The 24,063-nt window shown below is 49.6% G+C and overlaps 2 protein-coding genes and 1 long non-coding RNA gene across 6 annotated transcripts in view; 1 reads left to right on the forward strand and 2 right to left on the reverse strand.

Moving 5' to 3' along the window:
• Positions 1 to 1,228, reverse strand: part of Tspoap1 (TSPO associated protein 1) — a 25,556-nt gene extending 24,328 nt beyond the window's left edge. For all 4 annotated transcript variants that reach the window (XM_076936066.1, XM_076936064.1, XM_034505901.2 and 1 more), the window contains exon 1: positions 77 to 1,228. In XM_076936066.1, the coding sequence (XP_076792181.1) occupies positions 77 to 403 (327 nt within the window). In that variant the 5' untranslated portion in view covers positions 404 to 1,228. The remainder of the gene's footprint in view (positions 1 to 76) is intronic.
• The window catches only part of LOC143442712 (uncharacterized), a 15,547-nt gene extending 1,745 nt beyond the window's left edge, over positions 1 to 13,802 (forward strand). Inside the window, exon 2 of the long non-coding RNA XR_013111117.1 lies at positions 12,844 to 13,802. This is a non-coding gene — a long non-coding RNA (uncharacterized LOC143442712). The remainder of the gene's footprint in view (positions 1 to 12,843) is intronic.
• Positions 13,803 to 17,707: 3,905 nt separating this feature from the next.
• On the reverse strand, positions 17,708 to 22,612 carry Supt4h1 (SPT4 homolog, DSIF elongation factor subunit). The gene is made up of 5 exons (XM_034504187.2): positions 22,444 to 22,612; positions 21,843 to 21,949; positions 18,647 to 18,702; positions 18,240 to 18,293; positions 17,708 to 18,073 (listed from the first exon to the last, which is right to left on the reverse strand). Exons 1-5 carry the CDS (start codon positions 22,510 to 22,512, stop codon positions 18,006 to 18,008), a joined length of 354 nt encoding a protein of 117 aa, XP_034360078.1. The 5' UTR covers positions 22,513 to 22,612; the 3' UTR covers positions 17,708 to 18,005.
• Positions 22,613 to 24,063: the final 1,451 nt, after the last annotated feature.

Here is a 24,063-nt window from a genome sequence, read left to right on the forward strand (position 1 = left end):
CTAAGACAAGAAATGTGGGCAGTGGGGCTACAGGCTATGGCCAGACAATCTTGTAGCCCTCCTCAGCCTATCTTACCTTAAAAGCCTGTGCGTCCTCATCCTCCAGCCTGGAACAGCTGTACCCAGGGCTCTCCGTTTGCTGCCCCAGCTTGGGCAACCTGGTCTCTGTTTCTTCAGGGTCTGTATTCCCGATAGGCCCAGGGCTATGAGCTCCCTCAGGCTCGGAACTCTCTTCAGACCTCAATCCTTTAACCTGCAGAGCTGTCAGAGTACCAGCAATGCTTGGAGATGCATCTCCGGATTTGCACCCCTGGCCCTGAGTCCAGGGCTGCCAGGCAGGCAGTGCCCATGGCTCCATGGTTCCAGGGTCTCCAAGCCGTGGAAGGGTTGTCAGTTGCTCCATGGTTTCGGCAAGGGGCCCCAGAACCTGGACCTGGGGACATCACCCAGCCAAGCGGGGAGACTGACAAGGGTCATGCCAGACTACACCATTCTCCCTGTAAGTGGTTGGCTTCACCGAGGCTCCATCAGAGGTTGGCTGAGCTCTTCCCACCCACGAAGGATGCTTCAGAAGGTATCAGGGTTGCCAGACTGGAGCTGGGGGTATGTCAGCTATGTTTGCTCATGGTTCTCTGTGTGTGTGTATGTACATGTGGGGGGTGTGAGAAGCAAGGGTGTCCCTGGGGTGGGGGGTGCAGAGGCCACCACCAGGAGTGCCTGGCTGAAGGTATGTATATGTGTGGCTCCAGGTCTGTCCCTGCAGGTCAGTGATGTTTTATTATGTGATTGGAGGATGAGTAGCCCCACTCGTGTGTGTTGAGAAGGGTGTTGTGCTATGTGCCACTGTCTGTGCCTATTTAAGAGTTACCAGTTGTTTCTGTGTGGGGTAGGGGATGTCTGTATTGCAGGGCTGTGGCAGTGTGTGATGCTGTCGCTGGTCCTATCTCAGTGTTGTAAAGCCCCGCGTATCTGTAGTGGTGTATGTCTTTCAGTGTCTGTGAATCTGGCCATCATCCATCATAACCCCTCTGCCTGGATAGGGTCCTCAGGAGTTTCTGGGAATGATCCCCAGTGGTCCACTGTGGTCCTTTATCTCCAGCTCTTCTCTCCGCTGCCGCTGATCACTTGCTTGCTGGGTGGCTGGGCGGTCCTAAGGAGGCCTGGGTCGATGAGCTGCTTGCCTCATAGTCTCTGCCTCAGCTAGTCTCAGCTCGAGGGACTGCAGGGGTCCCTCACGGTCCCGGAGCTCCCCAAATGAGATGGTGGGCACGAAGGAGGGCAGAGCCTCAGAATGGGGAGGGGGGAGCAGGGGAGAATCATCATCCCTCCCTTCCCCCTCCTCCTCCCCTCCTGCCCACCAATAGGAAGTCAGCTGCTGGTTTCCATGGTGATGGCGCTGGACTGGTGGGCTGGACCGGCTGGCAGGCTGGCAGGGTCGGGACAGAGGAAAGAGCAGGTTCCTTGCTGGATGGTAGCTTAGAAAGCTGCCCCCCAGACCTCCAAAATGGCCTCTTCATCCTCTTGACCCCACAGACCCTCACTTCCAGGGTGCAGAGGAAAGGGAGCAGGGACGGTCCTCTTTCAGGTAATACTGATGGAGATAGGACAATGTGACAGGGACCTAGCTGTAGAAAAGATAAGAGCTGGAATGGTGGGATTTGGAATAAAACAAAGAAATAAAAGGCTGAAAATAGAAAGACAAGCAAAATGACAGAAGTTGAAATAGGCTGAAAAATTACTTCAGCTTCTCCATGGCAGATCACATTTGGGGGACAGCCCAGCCTTCACAAGCCAGCAGGGGAGGCCACAAGACAGGACCTGTTAGGATGGTTTTACTCTCAACCATCAGAAAGTTCATATTCTGTCTAGCCTTGGGCTTTATTTATTATTTATTTATTTATTTATTTATTTTATTTTTGCTATGAGAAAATGGCTTTTGGGAACCCGGACATAGGAACTGCCCCACCCAGGTGTCTGCCTGTATGTAGGGCACTTAGATCTCTAGAGATAAGAATTTTGCTCCTGGACGCAGCAAGACAAGACAGTCTCAAGCCAAGGTCGAGGGCCCTCATGTGGCACCCCTATGGAATAGCAGCTAAACCATAGAGAACACCCCGCCCCCAGACGGTAGGCTCCACGCAGGACAGAGAGATGGAACTGGGTAGGGATGGGAGGTTGCATAGGGAGAAGGTAACATCCATTTCTCTAAAGCACTGTAAACATCAGCAAACGTGTTATGTCGTGTTTGCCATGTAACTTCAGGTCAGCATGTATATGCATGTCATATATATATAGTATATATTATAGACTCTATACGTAGTATGTATGTATAGTATCTATGCCTGTGTACACATGGAGATCATTGCATGTGTGTTATTTTGTCTACTAATCTCATTGGATATATATCTGGGCATGTTTTTGTGTCATTGTATGTCTATTTGCCACAATGTCCCACAATGTCTATGTGCATACAATTATGAGTCTATCGTTGCATTTTGCCATAAGTCAGATATCTGTGCCATTATACAGCATTAACACATTATAACATACATTGTCATGTAATAGTGTACAAAGGCATACAATGATAAATGTATATAATGATGATATACTAGCCAGGCATGGTGTGCATGTTATCTCCATATATATTTTTTCACACACACACCCATACCTAAGGGAGATTGTCTATAGGATCCTCTCAGGATGCTCCACCAAGTTCTCAGACACTTAAGTCCTTTTATGTAACAAAAGTCTATGCATTATAAAGAGACAGCTTCCTTTCTGATAGGGTCTTTCTTAGCTCCAGCCTGTCCTTTCCCTTCCAGCTTCTGGGGTTATAAACATCTACAACTGATTTGTAATTAAAAACATTTTTTTCTCAATCTGGTCAGTAAGATGGCTCTGTGGGTGGACATACAGGCCACCAAGCCTGACCACTGGAGTTTGATCTCCAGTAACCAATGGCCAAAGTGGAGAACTAACTCCTCCATTCAAAGTGTTCTCTGGCCCTATATGCACACCACAGCACATAAGTACACACACACACACACACACACACACACACGCACGCACGCACGCACGCACGCACGCACTCACACACACAAATAAACAAAAAATTTTCAATTCATTGATGTGGAAAACCAGAGGTCTTGGCGATCTGTTAGTACATGTCATGTGTACATGAAGCCACTGCATGTGACTGTCACTAGTGGGTATATTTTTGGCATGATATATATCAATGTATGTGTAAATACTATTGAACATGTGTTTGCCCTATGTGACTATATAACCATGTAGCAGCCATGTCTCCTTGTCTATATGTCACAGTTCACGAATGTGGCTGGCGTCTGTGTACAGGCCCTGGTGAAATGCACACAATGGTGGTGAATGTGTGCTTTATCGATTAACACCGAGGACCTGTGTCAATGTGTAGAATGAAGGTGGGCGCACACTGTGCTAATGTGGTTTTGTCCAACTTTTACACCAACAAGGATCCTCTAGACCAGTGGTTCTCAAGCTATGGGTTGCAATCCCTTGGGAGGCAAACAACCCTTTCACAGGGGTCGCCCAAAACCATCAGAAAGCACAGATATTGACATTATGGTTCGTAACAGTAGCAAAATCACACTTATGAAGTAGCAAGGAAAATAATTTTATGGTTGGGGGTCACCACAACCATGAGGAACTGGATTAAAGGGTCGCAGCTCGCAGCGTTAGGAAGATTGAGAACCACTGCTCTAGACTTTATTAGACCAAAACCAGAGAGAGGCAAGCAGTCTTCATTTTGGAGGTATTAGAGAGTAACAGGAAGCTGGCGCAGAAATAAGGGTCAAAGGTAGAGCCCCCCCCCATACCCTTTGTTCACGTTGCCAAAAAGTCTGCTTCCGGTGGCCCAAGCCTTTCCACCCCCAGACTATGTCATAGTCAGGCCAAGTCTTCTGCTCATGTCAGCAAAGCCAGCCTCTCTTGGTCAGTTCTGTTCCCAGGCATCCCGGGGAGCTCACATAACCCCAATAACAAGTCTCAGACAAAAGTGAAACAATTCCATTCTTTATTTGTGTGGAGGGCCCTGTAGCCCTTACCCATTCCCATCCATCTGGTCTCCCTTCTGGAATTCCCAGTCTGCCTGCAGTGCAGGACCAAGACCCACACGTCCAGCCCCACCCCGTATCCTCAAGGACTTGAATGTGAGAGAGCAGCTGTGGTGTTTCCCCAAGTATCTGGGGCAGGAAGCACAGTGCTTTGGGGGAGGCGTGAAGGTCTTCCGGGGGCCCTGGCCAAATGAGGAGGTGGGAAGAGATGCTCACCTGTCTCCTTGATGTTGGGGTGGAGGGTGGTGGCAGGGGGCCGCGGCGTGGCGTGGCGTGGTCTCCGAAGCCCACAGTACACTCATCCATAAAGTAGGAAACACTACACCCTCCAGTGCTGTTAGTAGTGCTTTCTACTTTATGGGTGACTGCACTGTCTGTCTGTCCACGAGGATTCTTCAGGCCACCTGCTCTTCTTGCTGACTCCTGCTTAATAAAGGCCCCTGCCCCCTCGCCTTGTAACTTCCCAAGGACCCTCCACCCTGCCTGTGGCCCCCTAGAGGGCCCGCCCTGGGCCTTGTGGGTGGTGACTCAGCATGGCGCCAGACTAGCCTCTTCTTCCCCCGCCCAACTTCCTCTTTGTAACCTTCTTCCCTTCCCCCACCTCCCCAGGTTTCCACCCTATTCTCTGCCTTCCCAGGGACACTCAGGTAGAGACCATGGCCACTCCAGAGGGCTCATCCCGGTCTTTAGAACTGCAACATGCTGGGTGGTACCTCCCAGCCATATGACCCACAGTCTTGAATCCAACGGAGGCAGCCTCCTCTCTTAAAGGCCTTGGTGCCCAGCCTTCCCATTAGACAGAGGCCTCGACTCCCAGAAGACTGTGTCCCTAGTCTCCCCATTGGACCAAGGCCCTTTACTCCCTCACTCCTGGCTGCTCCTCAAGCTGGAATCCAAAAGTGTGTTGCCAGAAATGGCGGCCATGTTGGGTGGAAAAAATAACCAGGCACCAATTGCTGATACTGGTCTCATTTTTTAGCCTTCGCCCACTCTCCCAACTCCACCCTACTCTCCAACCCTTCTAAGAGCTTTAGATGCCTCTTCCCCCCCCCCCATGGGTGGGGGGAGAAGTCAGTTTTCCTTTTTTAATTCTGTCTTTAGAAGATTGAAAAGATAGGGTTGGGAGATTTAGCTCAGTGGTGGAGCCCTCGCCTACAAGCCCTGGGTTCCATCCTCAGATCCGAAAAAAAAAAGAAAAAAAAAAAAAAAAAAAGAAAAAAAGAAAAAAAGAAAAAAGAAAAAGGAAAGAAAAAAAAGACGATACAATAAGATTTAAAAGATTTTAAAAGCTGTCCCCAATAAAGGCCAGTGGGTCCAAGTATCATTTTTTTTCTTTGCCTAAAGCTTTGTTAGGAACCCCAGCACCCAACCCCGTAGCCTCCTGCAGTCCCGAACTTCCACTTAGAACCTGCACCCCAAGCCCTTCTCTGTCCCTTAGGCCCAGAATTAAAGATCCCTGGTTAGGGCTAGAGTGTGAAGCTTTAGGTCTTACCTGAGGCTGCAGAGCTGAGAAGAACAGGCTCCAAAGTGGGGTTCCCTTCAGGGTGGGCAGGGCTTATAACCCTGAGGCCACGTGGGTCAGATCTCAGGGCGCCCAACGGTCTTGGAGCCCGCCTCCACAACGCATCAGAGATTAGCCACCCCTCCCCTCCCTGGGGAGTGCAGACTGACAGGAAACCAGAGACAAGGCTGGGTATTGGCGGGAGGTGGGGGGTAGCTGAAGAGGCCATCTCACATGCCCTGGGCAGGTGGCTTCCTGGATCCCAGGCTTGCCCTTCCCCAATGGCACCAGCCACTGGAGTTGATTCAAGAGTTGACACTGACTCATTGGAGGTGACCCCAGTAGACAACAGTTCCCTGCTAGGGCCTTTATTGAGTGCCCAGAAAAAAGTCCTGAATCCTAACACTAGAAAAATAGTTGTCTTGGCCCTACCCACACTGATGGCCTTTCCTGGTCATTGAGACCAAGCAAGGCATAGCTGTTCTGTATGTTCTCCTGAGAGGCTGTGGAAGGTGCAGAGGCATGAAGGAAAGTCGGAACCTATACACCGTCATCTTCCTTAGGTTCAGTGTTCTCAACATCCCTGAAAGCCACCACTTCCCCAGGGGAGCCTAGCCCCTCAGGCGACACACACTACACACACTATAGGGGTGTGTGTGTTGCAATTGGGTTGGGTCTTCATGCTGTTTTTAGGGCCCACAAGGATGCAAGAACAGGGCATGTCAGGCTAATGGGCCTGGGGTAGAGTATAGGTACCTGGAGCCTTGGGGGGAGGGGAGGAAAAAGGTTCTGACAGGAGGTTCTAGCCACCGGATGTGGGCACGGGCCCGCCCACCTGCATGTCAACCCCCACTTTCCCCATGGGGAAGACAGGAAACTGCCCAGCCTAGGGCCCCTAGGTGGGGGATGGGAGCAAAGTGGGAGTCTGGGCAGGATTTTAGGGGGCTGAGTATGAGCCCCAAATATTTCCCCGGCTTCCCCAAGCCTCTCAGCGAGCTTGGCTCTGGAATCAAGAATGGCCTTGAGGGACAGTTAGAAGAGGCAGGAGGAAATAGGAAGAACCACTGATATCTCCTTTGAGACAGCCATGAGCATATTCTCTGGGAACTCCATCTAGTCACAGGTCCACACTGGCTTCAGGGAATACAGATTCAAGGCCCAGGAGGGAATTGGAGGAGAATCAGACAGAGAATGGGAGACTGTGCCACATGCTTTCCTTCTGCAAGAGGTGCTGCTAACCTGGTACCCTCAAGTGGGAGTAGGAAAGAAAGAACATGACCCTTCACCCCTAAGGTCTAGAGGAACAGTGGTAAACAGTCTTGCAAGGCTAGCTGGTCATAAATAGGTCAGTGTTCCTTTAAGAGACCACCACCAGGCCTCAGACCTGGGTGGAGGGGAAGTGGCTGTCCCAGGAGATAAGAGGATAAGAATATCAAAGTTGTACAGTAACCTGGGTTTCTGGACCCCTATCCTTCAGGGCCTAGGTCAGCCCTAGAGCTATCACTGGGGAGGCACTCTGTCCTAGAGAAGATGTGCCACAGAATGAAGGCAGGGCCTGGCTTCTGGCCCCTGTTGTGCTGTAGATGTCTTGAAGAGTATGTGACAACTTGTAACAAGGCATCCCTGAGTCCAAGGAGCACTCCAGCTCCTCTTCTGTCCTGAGCAAGGTGGTGGGTGCTCCCTCTGAGATGCTGTGTCCCATCTGTGGACAGTCTTTAGTGCTCTATACTACCCAGGGCTCATCTCTAACTATAGAATTTCTGGGATCAGGGAGTTTCTTGAAGGGTCTGGAATTTTCTGTGATTCCCCTCTTGAGGCTGGGGCTGAAGAACAAAGGAACTGAGGAGGAGATCAGGGCCCCTGTGACTTGGGTTTCACCACTGCTGAGCCTGAAACCCCCTAAATATGAAAACCAGAGAAGAGAGACAACAGAAGGCAGGGAAATAGGCAGAATCTTAGGCAAGGACACGGGGACAGTAAGTGTTAGAAGAGTGGGTGTGTGCCATGAGGAGTGAGGTGCACATGTGTGAGCCGTTGACATCCTAAAGCCACACACAATAGATGCAGCCAGCTCACCAGGAAGGCTCCCTATCCACTCCTGGACATCCCTGCCTCTTCCAAGGATACAGGAAACGCCACCTAAGACTCGAACCAGTGACCTGACTGACAGATGTCCTAGACCACACAGATGTATCTGAAGGACAGGCCTAACCCACTCTGTTGCCCCCAAAGCTTCCTGCTGCCTGAGTCCCCTGTGCTCCAAGAAACAATCAAAACCATCAGTGGTGGTCTACAGCTGAAAGGGGGATGTCTTACTTATGTATATAGGTATTTATTTATTTTCTGTATGTGAGTACACTGTTGCTGTCTCAGACACACACATCGGATCCCATTACAGATGGTCGTAAGCCACCATGTGGTTGCTGGGAATTGAACCCAGTAACTTTGAAAGAGCAGTCAGTGCTCTTAACACTGAGCCATCTCTGCAGCCGGAAAGGGGAGGTCTTAATGGCTTTCTTGGTTAAGGAGAGAGAGTTCAAGTCGATGATTCAAAGTCGACCCTTGGGAACTCGGCCAGACACAGTGGGGCACACAGGAGGCAGCTGCCACCGTTTAAATTCTGTGGAAGAATATCCTCCAAGGTCCTTTCTGGTTTTCACTTAACTGTTGAGACAGGATTTCTTTTTGTAGTTTTGGTTATCCTGGAATTCACTATGTAGATGAGGCTGGTCTCAAACTCACAGAGATCCTCCTGCCTCTGCCCCTCCAGTGTTGAGATCAAAGGTATACACCACTGTGCTTGGCTGTTTTTTGTGTTTAGTTTGTTTTATCATTTTTAAAAAATATTTTTTTTTATTTTATGTACATTGGTGTTTTGCCTGCGTGTTTATCTATATGAAGGTGTCCGATCCTCTGGAATTAGAGTAACAGACAGTTGTGAGCTGCCATGCAGATGCTGAGAATTGAACCCAGGCCCCCTGGAAAAGCAGCTAATGAATGTTCTTAACTGTTGAGCCATCTCTCCACCCACCCCACCCACCCCACCCCACCCCCATTTTTAAAGACAGGATCCTAGGTAGCTCAGGCTGGATTTGAACTTGCTATATAATTAAGAATGACCTTGAACTTTGATCCTCCTGCCCCTCCCTTAAGTGCTGGGACTACAGACTTAGTGCATTCTAGGCAAGTACTCTGCCAACTCGACTACATCTCCAGCCCTTCATTCTGGGAGATTCTTATTTCCTGGGATTCTTATCTCCCCTAAGTGAAAGTAGGGCTGCGGAGAATGAGGACAGGAAACAAAACCCTATTCACTTAGGGGATGAGTTCCAGACCTGGAAAGTTCCAGACAGTCTTTTCCTCCCACCCCTTCCTAACTAACTCTGAGGACAGCCACCTTGTATGCTGAGATGAGAGTTGTGGTCCTGAAGAGAACACATTGCCCACTATGGAGGACTCTCGGTTTCTGGGAAGGGTGGAGTTGAGGAGGAACTCGGGGTCACTGTAGGGGATGTAGGGGCGCTCTGTGTACATATGCACTATGGGTAGGTACCAAGTAGCCCTCCCTTGGTGCTGAGGGAACCTTTGGGGTGACCTGGGGAGAGGAGCAGGGGGGATATCAGCAAAGGCCTTCTGGAAGAAGTAAATGCAAGTGGGAGAGAGTTTGGAAGGGTTACTGGGCAAAGAGAAGAAGCAGAGAAAGGTCTTTTGAAGGCCTTTGCCTTAGAAGGAGCGAGGGCCCAGAGTGAAAGTACTGAGACAAAAACCAAGACTTCACTCCAGCTGCACGGGCCTGGGCCTGGGCCTGGGCCTCACTCAGTGGGCAGACAAACAGGCAGGCAGAGATGGCAGGCTAGATAACCTGCTTCTGAAGAGAGAAGCCACAGGAGCTAACCACTCACAAACAGGAAGTGGAGAAGGCTGAGAGGCCCACCCTTCAGGGAACCAGTGTTGAGGCAGGAGTGCCACAGAGGAGGGAAATTGATCCCCCAGCACTGAGAAACCAGGTAAAGCCAGTCACAAGGAAAAGAAAATCAAGAGTCAGTAGTCAGAAGTGCCTCAACCAAGTCCCCAGCAGAGGTCATCTCAGCACCTGGAGGATCCTCAGTATTACCTCAGTGTCACCTCAGTGCCTTGGGAGCATGAGGCTCTCTTCCTGTTGGGCCAGGGGAATGGACAGGCTGTCTCCTGGTCTCTGCCTCCTCTGTCCGACACACACACACACACACACACACACACACACACACACACACACACACACACACACGGCTCGTTCTAGGAAGCTGTTTTGTAGGACTTTGGCTCAGCTGCTCTGAGAGCATAGGACAGGGGATTCAAGCAGCAAACCGGCCCCTTAGGAAGCCAAGTTGCAAGCACAGAGAGAAACAGAAGGCAGGCTGAGGTGAGGGCCAAGTGCAGGGTTCTTTCCACAGTGTCTGGGAAGAAGCAGAAAGTCTGGGTAAGAAGGGAGGGTGTGCTTGTGGAAGGGAGAAAGGCACCCTCACCACAGCTGTGGGAGTGATTACGAAACCAGAAGCATTCTCCTCTGGGATCTCCTAGGGACACTGGCAAGAAAAGGAAAGTTCTCTCTACACATGGGTGCAAGGCCTAATGTGCATAGCTGTTCCAGCTCCCGGTTAAACAATATTTTCCTCTCTCTCTCTCTCTCTCTCTCTCTCTCTCTCTCTCTCTCTCTCTCTCTCTCTTTCTCTCTCTCTCTCTCCACGCCCTGGTGTGTGTGTGTGCCATGCCCATGTGTGTCTGTGTGTCTGTGTGTCTCTGTGTGTGTGTGTGTGTGTGTGTGTGTGCGCGCGCGCGCGCGCGCGCACGTGTAGGATCCAGCCTAGGTTCCACACATCTACCTCTCCATGCCATAAGGGAGTCCAGGACACACACTGTGAATGTGAAGAGCATGCTTGGTATGCATCTCATTTGATCACACTGACACAGGAAAGCAAACAAGGAGAAGGGTTGGGGGGGAGGGGTGCCTGCTACCATCTGTCAATCAACCTAGGACAGCCAAGAGCACAAAATGGAGGGACAAGATTCTTAGAGCTTTTACGGTGTAACTTTGGGCCTGTTACTGAATCTGCCCTGAGCCCCTGTCCTGCCTGTTTCTTTGACTATAGAATGGAGGAGTTGATCAAAGGACCTGTTTTTACTCTGGAGTATCCCCAAGGACAAAGGTCCAAAGCCCTCAATGGTAGAAGGAAGCAATTTTACCATGTTCTAAGCCTGCCAAGCCACAGGGCGGCTGTACCTCTTCCCAGATGGACGTACAGTAGACAGGCTGAAGACCAGAGAGGGCTCAGGTGGCAGAAGGGCTCTCTAGCTCTTCTGTCAACCTCCTGCCCTCCCCGGGATTCCTCATGCCCCAGACACAGCTGGAAATACAAGATAAGGAGTGGGAAGAGGAGACCATCATGTGCAGGAGCTAGCCTGGGTTCCCCGTAGTGCCGTAGGAGGGTCCCGCAGGGTACCCAGTAAACAGGAGGAGCACATTTGGTCTGCATCTTATTTGATCGTGCTGACCCAGTAAAGCAAATGTCACTATCCCCATTTCGAATTGAGGAACCGGAATCTCGCGGCCAGGTTAAGTTTCTTTTTCCCAAATGTTAGCGCACAGTCTGCACCTCGTTTTTCTGTTTCCCCAAAGAAGTCAACTCTACTTGTCTCCAAAGTAGCAGTTCTCCCATGAAGACCTGTCTGTCCCCCAAATCCCAGTCTAAGCAAGGAGCTGGAAAAGTTATGGGAGGGCTCAGGGCGCACTGCCCTGTCCCAGGCTTATGAGTAGGGACAGTGGAAGTGACTAAGTGGGTCACCAAGTGGTCTACAAAACCTGCCCAGCCGTCTTCAGCAGTCAGGTGGGGGAGGGTTAGCCACCAAGCCTAAAGGGTGCCCAGGAGCCGAGCAGAGCTAACAGCAACAGCCCCAGCAGTTCACAGCACTGAGCCGTTAAAAGTGACTCAACCAGAAAGTGCGTTTGAAGTGACGCCCACTGGGCCCCACAGCCAAACCTCAAAAAGACGAAGTGAGAGAGACAGGCCTGTGGGGGCTGGGCTGGAGGTGGAGGCCCAGCCTGGAGCTGGCCTAGCCAAATAAGGGCAAATGTTCTCCATGTAGACCAATGGAGCATGAGCGTCAGCGTCATGGGGCTGTGGTTCCAAGAGGGGGAGGTGAGAAGCTGGGGACAAATGGAGGTGGGAGTTGACAGCAGGGGATCCAAGCCCTCCTCCTCTGAGGACCGGTCTGAGGGTTATAGTGAACATCACTGGGTATTGAGGGCCTGACTCCTCAATGAAAGGGACCTTGATGGTGAGGATGCCTGATGCAGACTTACAACTACACACTCCCCGGGCCCCAGTGGCATGTCGGGGTTCCAGGAGGCAAAAGAAACACAAGGAGGACTGCCCTCCTCTACCCCTGACCCAGTTGCTGCCCCCAGAATGGCCGTAAGCACGTGATGATGGGCAAAGGGAAACACTAACTCAGTGTGCTGCTCAGTGTGTTCTCATCTGTGAGAAGGGGATACTAATGCCTTCAGAGACCCTCACTGAGGCCCTGATGTAGTTTTGAACCTGGAAATTGCCACATATGAAAGTCTACTAGCTATGAAGGAACCACAGGCCACCGGCAGTTTCCCACCATGATTCTTGCCTCCAGTTGCCAGGAAAAGATCCTTTTGCAAGGACATCGGTTCAATTCCGGCTCTAGTACCTCTAAGGGGATAGGAGAGGTGATTACTTTCTCCTTCGGTAGGAGAGACTGATAATTGCCTAATCCAGGGACATGCCTGCTTCCACTACCTCACCTAGCCCAGCAGAAGCCTGGATTCTAGGTCATGCCCCACCTCTCAGTCTGAGACCCGCCCTCCATCCTTCTGCTTCTCTAGGGGGCAGGGCTGAGGAAGTGAGTCTTTGTAGCTGCCCAGAGAAAGTGCCACAGCTGCCTTTACGGGGTGGGGAAGCTGCCAGGTTGTCTCTGGGCTTTCCCATCATTCTGTTGTCTCAGGTCATCCAGTTCCTGCCAGGTCCAGAGTTCCAGAGAAAACTAGGTTGTTACTGGCACCCTCTCCTTCCCAGAGCTCTTTCCCCTCCCAAGTTCTGTTTTCCCTTCACACTTTTGCTATTTAATCCCAAGACAACAATCAACAGTTACTACACCATCCCATTACCAGCACCACGAGTGCCATCATCCTTTTCTGGCTAATGGCTCTTACAGGGTTTTGTTTTGTTTGTTTGTTTTTTCCCAAAGGAAAAAAAAATCAAGGGTGGCAGATGCTGGGTTTGGGGAGAAGGAAGGAGAAACACCTTTTGGAAAGCAACCAGAGGCCCTGCCTTGGTGTCTGAAGCTCTTCCGTCTGTGTTTGCTCAGTCTGCCGGGAGAAGGTACACCTACAGAAATAACACGCGGAGCTCTGGAAATGGGCCTGCTAGCTCCCTAACTTACAGGCACAGGCACCTGTCAACCATGGGATGAAGCCTGAGAGAAGCTCTGCGGGTCTCAAGTCCTCTGTATCATGCTGCCTGTCCTCGCCCCAAAGGGCCGGTCGAGATGGAGCACCAGAACACAATGGGACAATCATTTTCATCTTAACCATCAAGATCTCAACATGCTGATGTCAACAGCACAGGGCAGCATGGTGTGCCCTTGGTTCCTGTTCCTGGGACGTACACAAAGTATGGCAACACCCTGAAGCAAAACCTCTGAGGACAAACCACACAGCCATGGTTCCCGGGAGTCAGGCTGATATGGTCTGGTCCTGTCACTCATAAGGTGGAGGCCTTAATTAATATTCCACTGTCCCCAATATTCTGTCTGCCTTCAGCTGTACAGCCTCAGCAGTTCAGAGCTTACCCTCCCACTGATGGAGGTCTCTGCACCCAACCAAAGACCCAGGCAAGCAGCCATGTGCTTTTCTTGATCTAAGCCTTACTCATTCACCTGCCACACAACAGTATGTACCAAATGTAGCTGTCTGTTCCTTCGGCTCAAACAAAACTAGAAGGGAGACAGCCATGAATGAATGACAGACGCGACAGCTGACAGGCTGTGAATCCAAGAGGTAGAAAAATAATTAGTCCTGAAAGCCATTTTACCACAGGATACAATTATGGGGACTCATAACAATGATTCTGAGCTAAGTAGAGGTTCTTGTGTGCAGATGGCAAAGTACAAAGTACACAATACATTAAAAAATAGGACTAGGCCTATTTTGTTGTTGTTGTTGTTGTTTTTTTTTTTTTTTTTTTTTTTCGAGACAGGGTTTCTCTGTGTAGCCCTGGTTGTCCTGGAACTCACTCTGTAGACCAGGCTGGCCTCAAACTCAGAAATCCGCCTGCCTCTGCCTCCCAAGTGCTGGGATTAAAGGCGTGCACCACCACCGCCTGTAGGCTTATATTTCAATGGTAGAACATTGTCTGTTATGTTCAAGATCCCTGGTTCAATCCTCAGCAACACACACATACACACACACACACACACACACACACACACGGAGGGGAGGGGTAGGGGAGAGGAAAGGAGAAAAAGGGGGAGAGAGGGAAGGAGAGAGAGAGGAAGAGGAGGGAGAAGGGAGGGGGCAAATTGAGAAGTGCAGACCAGCAATGCCAGCTACTGGGGAGGATTAAAAGTTCAAAGCATGCCAGGCGGTGATGGCACACACCTTTAGTCCCAGCACTAACAGAGGCAGGCATATCTCTGTAAGCTCAAGGCCAGCCTGGCCTACAGAGTAAGTTCTACACCAGTTTGAATAATTTGGTAAATTGTCTCAAAGCTTAACAAGGCAGGGGGAGTGTAACTCAGTGATAGAGTCCTTGGTTGAGAAAAAGGGAAGGCCGGGTGGTGGTGGCGCATGCCTTTAATCCCAGCGCTTGGGAGGCAGAGGAAGGTAGATCTCTGAGTTCAACTGCAGTATGTTCCAGTGAGTTCTAGATTAACCAGGAAGGGTTACAATAGTGAGACCCTGTCTCAAAAAAAAAAAAAAAAAAAGGAAGGAAGGAAAGAAGAGGGAGAAAAAAACAGAGAAGGAAAAAGAAAACAAGAGAAGGGAAAGGAAAAGAAGAAAGAAAATGTGTGTAGACACCATGATTTAAAAGTCATAGGGTCAGGGTTGGCAGAGGCAGCAGGTCTGGGTCGCAGGGGTTCTTGCCCTCAGTAGGAACATATTTTCATCACACACAAGGGTCTGTGTCCCATCAGGTTGTGGTGGAAGCCACAATCAGGCTTGGGGGGGGGGGCAGGGAAGACAATGCAGAAGAGGATAGGAAATGTGGACACAGGTTGGCAGGTGCCTAGGACTGAAGAGAACTGAAGGGCTGGCCCCGTTTCCCTTTGACCTCCTCTCTGGCCCAGTACTCCACTGTCTTGTGGCTAAGTTTAGATCGGGGACTAGAGGTGTTAAGTAGGGAGGTTAGCAGGGTAAGTAGGAGGTGTTAAGTTAGGAGGTTAGTTAGGAGGGACAAGGTGTTATGACTTCAGACGAAAAGCTACTGCCTCACAGTTCTGCCTAATCCTCACACAGGCAATAACCAGATGAGAAGTGTCAGTGTTCAACTGCGGGGCATTGTGTGAGCTAAGGCTCCACTGTTTAATCATGGCTAAGCCACTTTAACCCTCGCAGCTTGTCTCTTTGTTGCTAAACAAGGACTATGTTCCAGGAGTTTCATAAAGATGAGATCATGGATGTCGAAGACCTTCATCAACTACCAAATACTATTTACATGGAAGTCTTTATGGATGCTAAGTGGGAGCTAGATTTTCGAAGTCAAGTCTGTCATTACCATTGCCTACCTGCCTCCGATATACTCAGAGATCAGTCGTCTGACAGGTGCCAGGCCTAGAGTCCTAGCAGCTGACTGTAGACAGACTGAGGGTAACACAGTGGCCACCTCGAGAGCAGGGTCTGGCCCTAACCTGGCAAACCATCCTGTCACCTTTATTCTTTCGGCAACTGCTTTCTGCTGAGACATTGTGACTTGCTCTACCAGCTTCCAGTCACCAATACCAGAGGCAGAACATGAGGACGAGGCAGCAATCTTAAATCAGCTTGGTGGTTGCTGTTTCTAGTTTTGTCTGCACTGAATCTACCCAATTGAAGGGGAGGAGCCTTGTCCCCCTCAAGGGACAGGGGTCAAACCACTGAACAAGACACCAAGAGGATCCAGGCCTCGTAGTGCACGACTGCCATCACAGTTACTTGGGAGGCAGGGGAATCCCAAGTTCAAAGCCAGCCTGCATTACAGAGTGACTTTCTAGCCAGTGTAGAAAATTAGTGAGGTGTGACCCCAAAAGTATAAGGGTTGGGGATAGCTCAGTGGTAGAATGCTTGTCTAGCATGCACAAGGCTTGATGTTTAACCCCCAGCACTGAAGGAGTCGGAGGGTGTGGCTTAAGACCAGGGCCACTCAAACTTCCTAAATTATGGTGGGTCTAAACTTCAGCAAGCACTGAACGTTTAAGGAGGTAGAATGCAGGCAGCAGTCCTGGAATTTGAAAGGCCTCTGTGCCACAGGACAGCCCACCCTGAGAGCCCAGAATCAAATTCCTGTCTCAAGCATCTTTTGGCTCAAAGGAATGGTGGGACTCTAGCACGTTCTTGCCTGTCTGGGCTGCTGGGCAGCAAGCTAATCTGGGTCCCAGTACCACAAGGTCAGAGGGTTGGAAAGCAGCTCCCAGGTGGGGGAAGCTGCAACAAGACCCATGCCCCCCATGGCCGACAGCAGGCCGTCTTTCACTTCCTGTGAGACTGACAGTTGGGGCCTAGGAGGTGTGGGACTCAAGCAGCCCCAGTGTGGTTATTTGTGCAGGCTCTTCTTGCCTCCCCTCCCCACAACTGTTTCCATTCTCAGCAGAGTCACATCCGGGTCATGTACACAGAACAGCGGCTGGGGCTTTCCAGGGGACTTCTGAAAAAGCCAGTGAAAGCTGAGGGGTTGGCTCCCCAGCCTAGGCCCTCTTGGGGAAACTTTCTTGTTCCCTCCAGGAGGTAAGTTCCAGCCCAACAGTTACTCTGACTATCCAAGGCCCTTTCCAAATGAAACTCACTGAAGAGCTCGCCAGTGATGGTGTTTTAGATGGCTGGGCTAGAGAACTCCTTCAACAGCTCGGGTTTGGGATTGAGGGTGATGTTCCCTCAGAGCTTGAGGGTGCGAGTGAACACACTCCTGGTGGAGACCCGTGAGTGGACGTGAGTAGCCTGGTCACTACCAGCTTGCTTTCCACAGGCTGGGACGACAAGCACAGGGTCAAGAGATAGCCACTGTGTCAGCAGATCTTCTTTCGCATCCTTTCTTTCTACAGGTGACAACTATCTGAGACAGAGCCTAGTGCAGATACTTCTGCTAGCAAGGTGGTGCTCCCCCAGCAGGAAGGTTCTGGGGACCACCCCAATGTTGACTAATTGTGAAGACGGTGTAAATGCTGAAGAATAGCAGAATAATCAGACAACAAACTTTACACATTACTCGTTAGTATTATTTGGCTTTTTGAGAAGGGGTCTCACTTTGTATGTAGCCCAGACTTGACATAACCCCCAACCTCAGATTCTGGGTGCTGGGTTTCAGGCACGTGCCACAACTGGCCCTTTAGGTGAGCGACTTACTTTTTTATTCTTCATTTCCTATTTCACAGATGGAAACTATATGGTAAATGTTTTATTATAAAAACAACATTGGCCAATGTGGCGTTACCCCTGGCTCCCTTCTTAGCCAGAGGAGGGCCTGTTTTCCATGGAAACACAAAAACCCAGATCAAGACCCACCAGCCACTAAGGGTACTAAGGGGAATGTGAGCTCTGAGACTGGCAAAGGTACAGCAAGAGCAAAGAGGAGAGACAAAGGAAGAAAGAGAAGTTAGAGTGTCAAGAGTAAAGGCAGAGCTTTGGATTACTTCAGAGGAGGGTGCACACCAGGTCTAGAGGACAGAACACTGATTTCCAGTCAGCACAGGAGAGCAGGTCTTCCCATGACACACCAGCAAGCACAGCAGAGCAGCCATACCCCCTCAAAGGCAGGCCAGAGAGAGGACGTCAGCTGAGCTGCCAGAGCTCACCAGGCAAGTGAGGCCTCACTGTGAGAGAAAAAGGAACACAAGGCACGGGCCTTAGTACCCCTTTAAGTATGTTCCAAAGGTTCATTTTATTGTCATTACACCAAAGTCCTGCCCAGAGACAAAGGCAAAACCCTGAACAGAGGTGGGAAATCAGCATCTTACTCTCCTGATACAGCCTCTGAGAATCCACCCAGACAGTTCACCCGTGGTCAGAGACAGTGAGATGACTGAAGGCCGGATGCGCTGCTTCCATGGAATCTGCTGATCCTGAGATGGAGGGCAGGGAGTCTTTGGGGTCCCACCTGTTTAGTTCCACAAGAAAACAAGTACAGAAGTAGAGAACAGATGCTATGGCCTGCACCTAGCTAGGTCTTTATCGCTGTATCTCTGGATTTGTAGGCCACTCCTCGACTTTTCAGCTCCCGCACAATTCCTAGGACAGAAAAACAGTCCCATTAGAGAGTCACAAGGATAAAGATGGCCCCACCCCACCCCTGGTACTGGAGCTGCCTATCACGTAAGATCCAGGCAAAGAGCTACTGGGACACAGGCTTCTGCTGGGCCTGGCAGATGCCCACTGCTGCTGTTACAACTGTTACCTTGGGGCAAGCGACCAGTGACTGACACAGCATATACACCTGGCTTAAAGTTACCTGAGGAAGAGAGGAGATTAAAATGGGAATGAGTTAAGACTGAAAACCAATAAAGAATTAAGTCAAAAATAGAAGAGAGGTAGGGTGCATGCAAGCGGTATAAAACATTCTATGGTGCACATATGGAGGTGAGAAGACAATCTGCAGTCAGTTCTCTCCTCCCAACATGTGGGTCCCCAAGAGCAGACTCATGTTAGCTAGTCTGGTGCTGCTGAGCCATTTTGCCAGCCCCAAGGCTTGGCTTTTCTCTACCCCCATCTTTCCCACCATGGCACCCTGCTGATTTACGACATCCTGCAGACCCTTAGGCACATTCTCAACACTGCACCGGCCAGGATAAGAAAGACACTTACTGACACGCTGCCACTTGGAGACCCAGCTATCCTCTGGACTCATCATCGCAATGATTCTAGAGAAGGAAGACGAAGAGTCAGCCTGAGCCTGCCCTGCTAGAGGGGGCTACTGAGTAAAGCAACAGCTCCAGGAGAGGCACCTGAGGAGAAAGTCACCGTGGGAAAGCTGGGACGCAGTTCTAACACTGGAAAGGAGCTGACTTAGGAAGGGAGTGACAAAGGCCTTTCAGTGTATGTCCCTGGACAACCAGTAAGAAGTGCTTTACTTGTGGGTGTCCAGCACTGATGACAACCAGTCTAATCACTAGGCATCTTGAACCTGGTGCAAAGGAATCCAAACAATGGATCCTTTCCTGGAAGGAGTCCCTTCCTTTAATGAGCTGTGCAGTCTCAAGCACAGTTGGAGACATTTCACAGATTTTCACCAGCAAGACTCAAGTTGAGATAGTGCATGCAAAGTACCTAGTACAGATACGGACAGAAGAGATGCCAAGTGTCCCTTCCATTCCATCAGTCCTTTGGCAGATAGCTCTACTTCCATAGGCTAAGGAGCAGAAAGCCTACTCAAGGGCTAGCAAGCCACTATGTGAGCAGGCAGGTGCTACGAGGAGCTATGGAGGTTATCTGTTAATCATCCAATCAATCAAATAGTTTTCTAGGTGCTGACACTGCTGACTGCCTCCTCCATGGCCGCCCCCATTTTCCTGGCAACAATGCTGACGTCCAGGAGTAGAAGAAGGGTAAGACAGCAAGTAGCTCTTCAGACTAATCCAGGGCGGGCAGTTACACAGGCTCTTCCCCCAGCTCTAGTACTTTCTCTGCTCTTCACAATCGACCTTCTCAATAATAATATTTGAAATGCCCTTTCTACCTGGTCTTAACCTCCTCTGAAATCCTATAGTTCTAGTCAGGCCTGACCAGGCAGCCTACAATTCCAGTTACTCTGGAGGCTAAAGTAGAAGATTTCAGTCCAAGGTCTATTTGGCCAACTTAAAAATAACCCTGTTTCCAAAATAAATTTAAAAAGAGGGTTGATCTATAATGCTGACAATTATAAAGATACAATCTACACTCAGCAGAATGGCTCTACAAACAAACAAGAAAGCCAGGAGTAATACACACCAATAATCCCAACACTCCGAGATAGAGGGAGGTGGTTCTCTGTGAGTTCAAGGCCAGCCAGGAGACAGAGAAACCCTGTCTCCATACCTCTCCCCCCCCAACTTTTTGTTTGTTTGTTTGTTTGTTTTTTTTCGAGACAGGGTTTCTCTGTGTAGCCCTGGCTATCCTGGAACTCACTCTGTGGACCAGGTTGGCCTTGAACTCAGAAATCTGCCTGCCTCTGCCTCCCAAGTGCTGGGATTAAAGGCGTGCACCACCACCGCCCAGCCCCCCTCTAACTTTAAAAGGAAGGAAACTTTTGGAAACTGAAGAGGCAGCTCGGTGATTAACAGCACAAACAGTTCTTCAAGAGGACCCAGCACCCACACAGGGCAGGTCTCACTGCCTGTAACTCTAGCTCCAAGGGGATCTGAGGACTCTGGCCTTCTTGGGCACTTGTATTCATGCGTACACAGCCATACACATATACATAATTTAAAAACAAAGTATATCTTTAAAATAATTTTTAAATAGGTTAAATTGGTAAGAATTCAACGTGACTCCTGCCTATATCTTACTGTGTAACTCTTAGCATCTCTCAAAGCAGCTAGCACAGGTGTTCCCTTATAGATGGGAGTGACTCCACTTTACATTTTGTGTTTTTAGATGGGGTCCTCATGATGCAGCCAAGGGCTACCTGACACTTGTGTCCCCCTGCCTCAGCTTGAGAGCTAGGACTGAAGGCTGTATCAACACACCCAGCTTCATCAATCATCAACCTTGAACCGCTAGTGAAGAAACAAAGGGATGAGAATACAGGGATGTGCATTTGCACGCACAGGAACTGAAGGTTCCAAATCAGCATCTCTTTGCCCAATCTTCTATTCTCCCCTAAATGACGTCAGCTCCACCTTCATAGAACTTTAACAAACACTAGGCTTAAGCCCAGCTTATATGAGGATCTTTAACTGGCCTGCAGTCCAGAAAAAACTTAGCAATGCTGTTGCCTTGGGGAAAAAGACCGGACCACTCTTGCTTCTCTCATCCTGTTTTATTATCATTTTTCTAGTTAACTTATTTGAGGTGCATGTGTGCACACGTGCGCATGCGCCCTGTCTCTCACATATGCATGCCAGGGTGAATGTGTTGAAGTCAGAAAACAATTCTAGGAACTTAGTTCTCTCCTGCAACCTTGAGGGATCCAGGGATTGAGGTCAAGGTTATCTGCCCTGCCATCAGGTATCTTAAACTGCTGAGATATCTAGCTGGTCTCGTTTGAGACAGGGTCTCCTGTAGCTCAGGCTGGCCTCAAACTCACTATGTATCTGAGGCTTGCTCTGAATCCCCAATTCTCTGGTGTCTCCCTCTCACATGATGGGATTATAGGTGCAAGCCACTGTATCGCTAAGATACTATACGAGGGAGTAGATTACTGTAACTGTACCCCTTCATTTTCAAAACAGATCTTTCATGTAGCCAACATTTTTGGAGGAGCACTAGGAATGAAAACCAGGGCTTTGAACATGGCAGTCACATGTCCTACTGCTGTATTATGCTTGCAACTCTTCAGTATTTAGGATCTATCACCTTGTACATCCCGTGTCAAGCATTAGTATACAACACAAACACAGTCTCAACTAACTATAATTGAGCGGACAAGAGTTGTGAAGCATTACTAAGTAGGACTACAGAAAAAGTACACACCATTTAAAATGTCCTCCTAGCCACTGTTTAAAACAGTAAAGATGAAAATAACTTCAATATTATCCAAATAACCCCCAAAACACTATTTTAACATTTAACTAATCTTTAAAAAATTCATATTATTTGACATTCTTTTTCCTCATGCTGAATCTTTGTTTGCTGGTATGCATTTGACACTTAAGCATATTCTAATTTGAACTAGCCACATGTCAAGTAGCTCAGAAGTACTATAGAAGTTCACAGTTACTGGTCTGGACTCTAAGAATTAGTAGCTCTCTTAAGAACTGCTGAGACCAGCTAGTCTCACGATGTCAAAAAACCTGACCCATAACTTCTTGGGTCACAGGCAAGATGGTACAGAAGTAAATAAAGGAGCATGCAAGGGGCTTACCCATCAAACGAAGAGCTGGTGCAGTCATAAACCATCTCTCTGTTGCCTTTCATTTGTAGGTAGGCATCGCAATTGTCACACCCATCATATTCAAACTGGTCTATGGTCTGAAAAGGAAAAAAAAAAAGCGAGTATGACTAAGACAACATCTTAGTATTTCGACAAAGCCAATCCCTTCCTTCTCTATATAATCCAACACCTACTACTCTCCAAACTGTTCCTAAACTCCACCTTCACACCTTTTTGCTCTCGTTCCTAATTCAGCTTATATATATTTTTTCTAGTCTCTTTGGGGTCAGGTACCCTCTCCAGCTACTCTCTCAGCTGCTTTGGCACCAAGCGTCTTCCCAGTCCAACACAGTAAGTTCACCGAACGTCTGTTGGGGAGACAAACCTGTGCTAGGTTAAGCTGAGAACTGAAACGCAGCCCTCAGCAGGCACAGACGTCCAGCTCACGTTCCCTGGACGTTAACAACGACGCCCTTAGGCTTCCCACTCACTGAATCTCAGTCTTTTTCTTTCCTGTGTCTGAACCCATTTCACTCTCTTTCTCCAATTTTGCCTCCCCAATTGCTCCTACAAACAAGGCCCCGACGGATACCTTGACTAACGAGCACAGCAAACAAGCCCGCAGATGCCGCAGGTCCTTCGGCACCGTCTCCAGGGCCATCCTCTCCGATATGATAATACAGGCTCCACCGCCGCAGGAAGTAAACAGACCATTACCCAGAATGCCAGCCGCTTCCTTTATGTAACTTCCGTTTCCGGTGCAGGCACGCTCAGGCCCCTCCCCTCCCCCCTTGGAGAAGATGGTTTCTCCCGCAGGAGCGCTGGGCGGGGCAGCCGACGGCCACCTGAGCCGCGCGCGCCCCCGTCACCTAGACTAGCGAGAGCGAGCGGAAGACGGTGCACTGGGGGTTGTTAGGCCCGTAAAAGCCGGGCAGCAGGGTGCGGTTGGAGCATGCGCAAGAGGCGTGGCGCGGAGCGACTTGCGGAACTTCGCACCACAACGCGGGCCTTTTGATGTAGCCGCCGGGCTGCAGGCCCGGGTTCTCTCCAGAGTCCCGAGGAGAACCTAGATTGTTTTGTCTGCTTATTTTAATTTGTTTGCTTATTTATTGAGACAGTAAATGGTAATTCCTATGGTGGCCTCCGACAGTCTAAGTACCGGACGGTGACCTTGAACTTCTGACCTTCCTGCCTTCACTTTCGGGGTGCTGGGATTATGGGCGCGCACTACCGCGCTTGGGTATTTGACTTTTTTGACACAAGACCGGCTTAGTTCTCCCGGCCCTTGTCTCAGTCCCCGGAATGCTCAGAATACAAGGCCGCCGCTTCACGCTAGGTGGTTTTAAAGCTTGAGGCAATGAGTCTTGCCATTCTTGTTGTCTGCAGGGACAAAAACCCGACGAAGCCCCACCCCTTCTTGTAACTGCGAGAGCGTGATAGGGTTTCTTTGCGGTCCGCAGGAATGCTAGCTTGAGCCACGCCGACGGAGGTGGGGGCCGAGGGGCGGTGGAAACGCGTATTTAATTCCTCCTAAAAGCCTCTCGATTGCGTGCCTGGCTCATAAATTTACGCTTTGTAAAACTCTTGGCACATTTAGACATAATTCCATGAGAACATCTGTAGATTAGGTATCTCACTTCTCATACTCTTTCCTCCACCCCAGCTAGCCAATGTACTGTTTAGGACGCAAAATTCCTTGTCTTCTGAAGTGGCACCCAGACACTATCCTGAGCAAACAATACACAGTGCACGAGGTCTGGTGCAGTGTGAACAGAGCAAAGACTCTTCCCGGACCCTAGGATAATCGTGCCGTTTGCAGGGAACCCCCCCCCCCCCAATGGATACAGAGAAAAGCACCATTTCTCTTGGAGTGTAGGCAAAAGCCTGGTCATTTGTGTTTATCTGAATTGGAGCGCTGGGATATAAATAGTTGCAATCCCTGCTGTTCTGCCTTCCAGCCCTTCTAATTGAAACTGAACTACAGCAAGACTGATTCTTGGCTTCGTCCCAAGATGTTTTCAAATGGGGTCAGTGACTGGGCTTTAGATACTTTGTAGCACTCTTCTCAGTTTGGAATATATTTTCACTGTGCTATTTTACGTAAGTCTTGTATCAACTCTGAAGGAGGGTGATTTTATTTATGGAAAAAGGCACTCATCCTGCTGAGGAGCTGGCTCAGGACCCACCACATAAAAGCTGGGCATGATGGTAT

The sequence above is a fragment of the Arvicanthis niloticus genome, chromosome 6 (assembly GCF_011762505.2).
Source record: "Arvicanthis niloticus isolate mArvNil1 chromosome 6, mArvNil1.pat.X, whole genome shotgun sequence".
NCBI classification, from domain to species: Eukaryota; Metazoa; Chordata; class Mammalia; order Rodentia; family Muridae; genus Arvicanthis; species Arvicanthis niloticus.

Coding starts and splice junctions, on each gene's coding strand:
- Supt4h1 (XM_034504187.2), bottom strand. CDS start 22,512: ATGGCCCTGGAGACGGTGCCGAAGGACCTGCGGCATCTGCGGGCTTGT. Junction 18,294..18,646: donor CTCCAAGTGGCAGCGTGTCA/GTAAGTGTCTTT, acceptor TCTCTTCCTCAG/GTAACTTTAAGCCAGGTGTA. Junction 18,074..18,239: donor CACTGGTCGCTTGCCCCAAG/GTAACAGTTGTA, acceptor TTTCTGTCCTAG/GAATTGTGCGGGAGCTGAAA.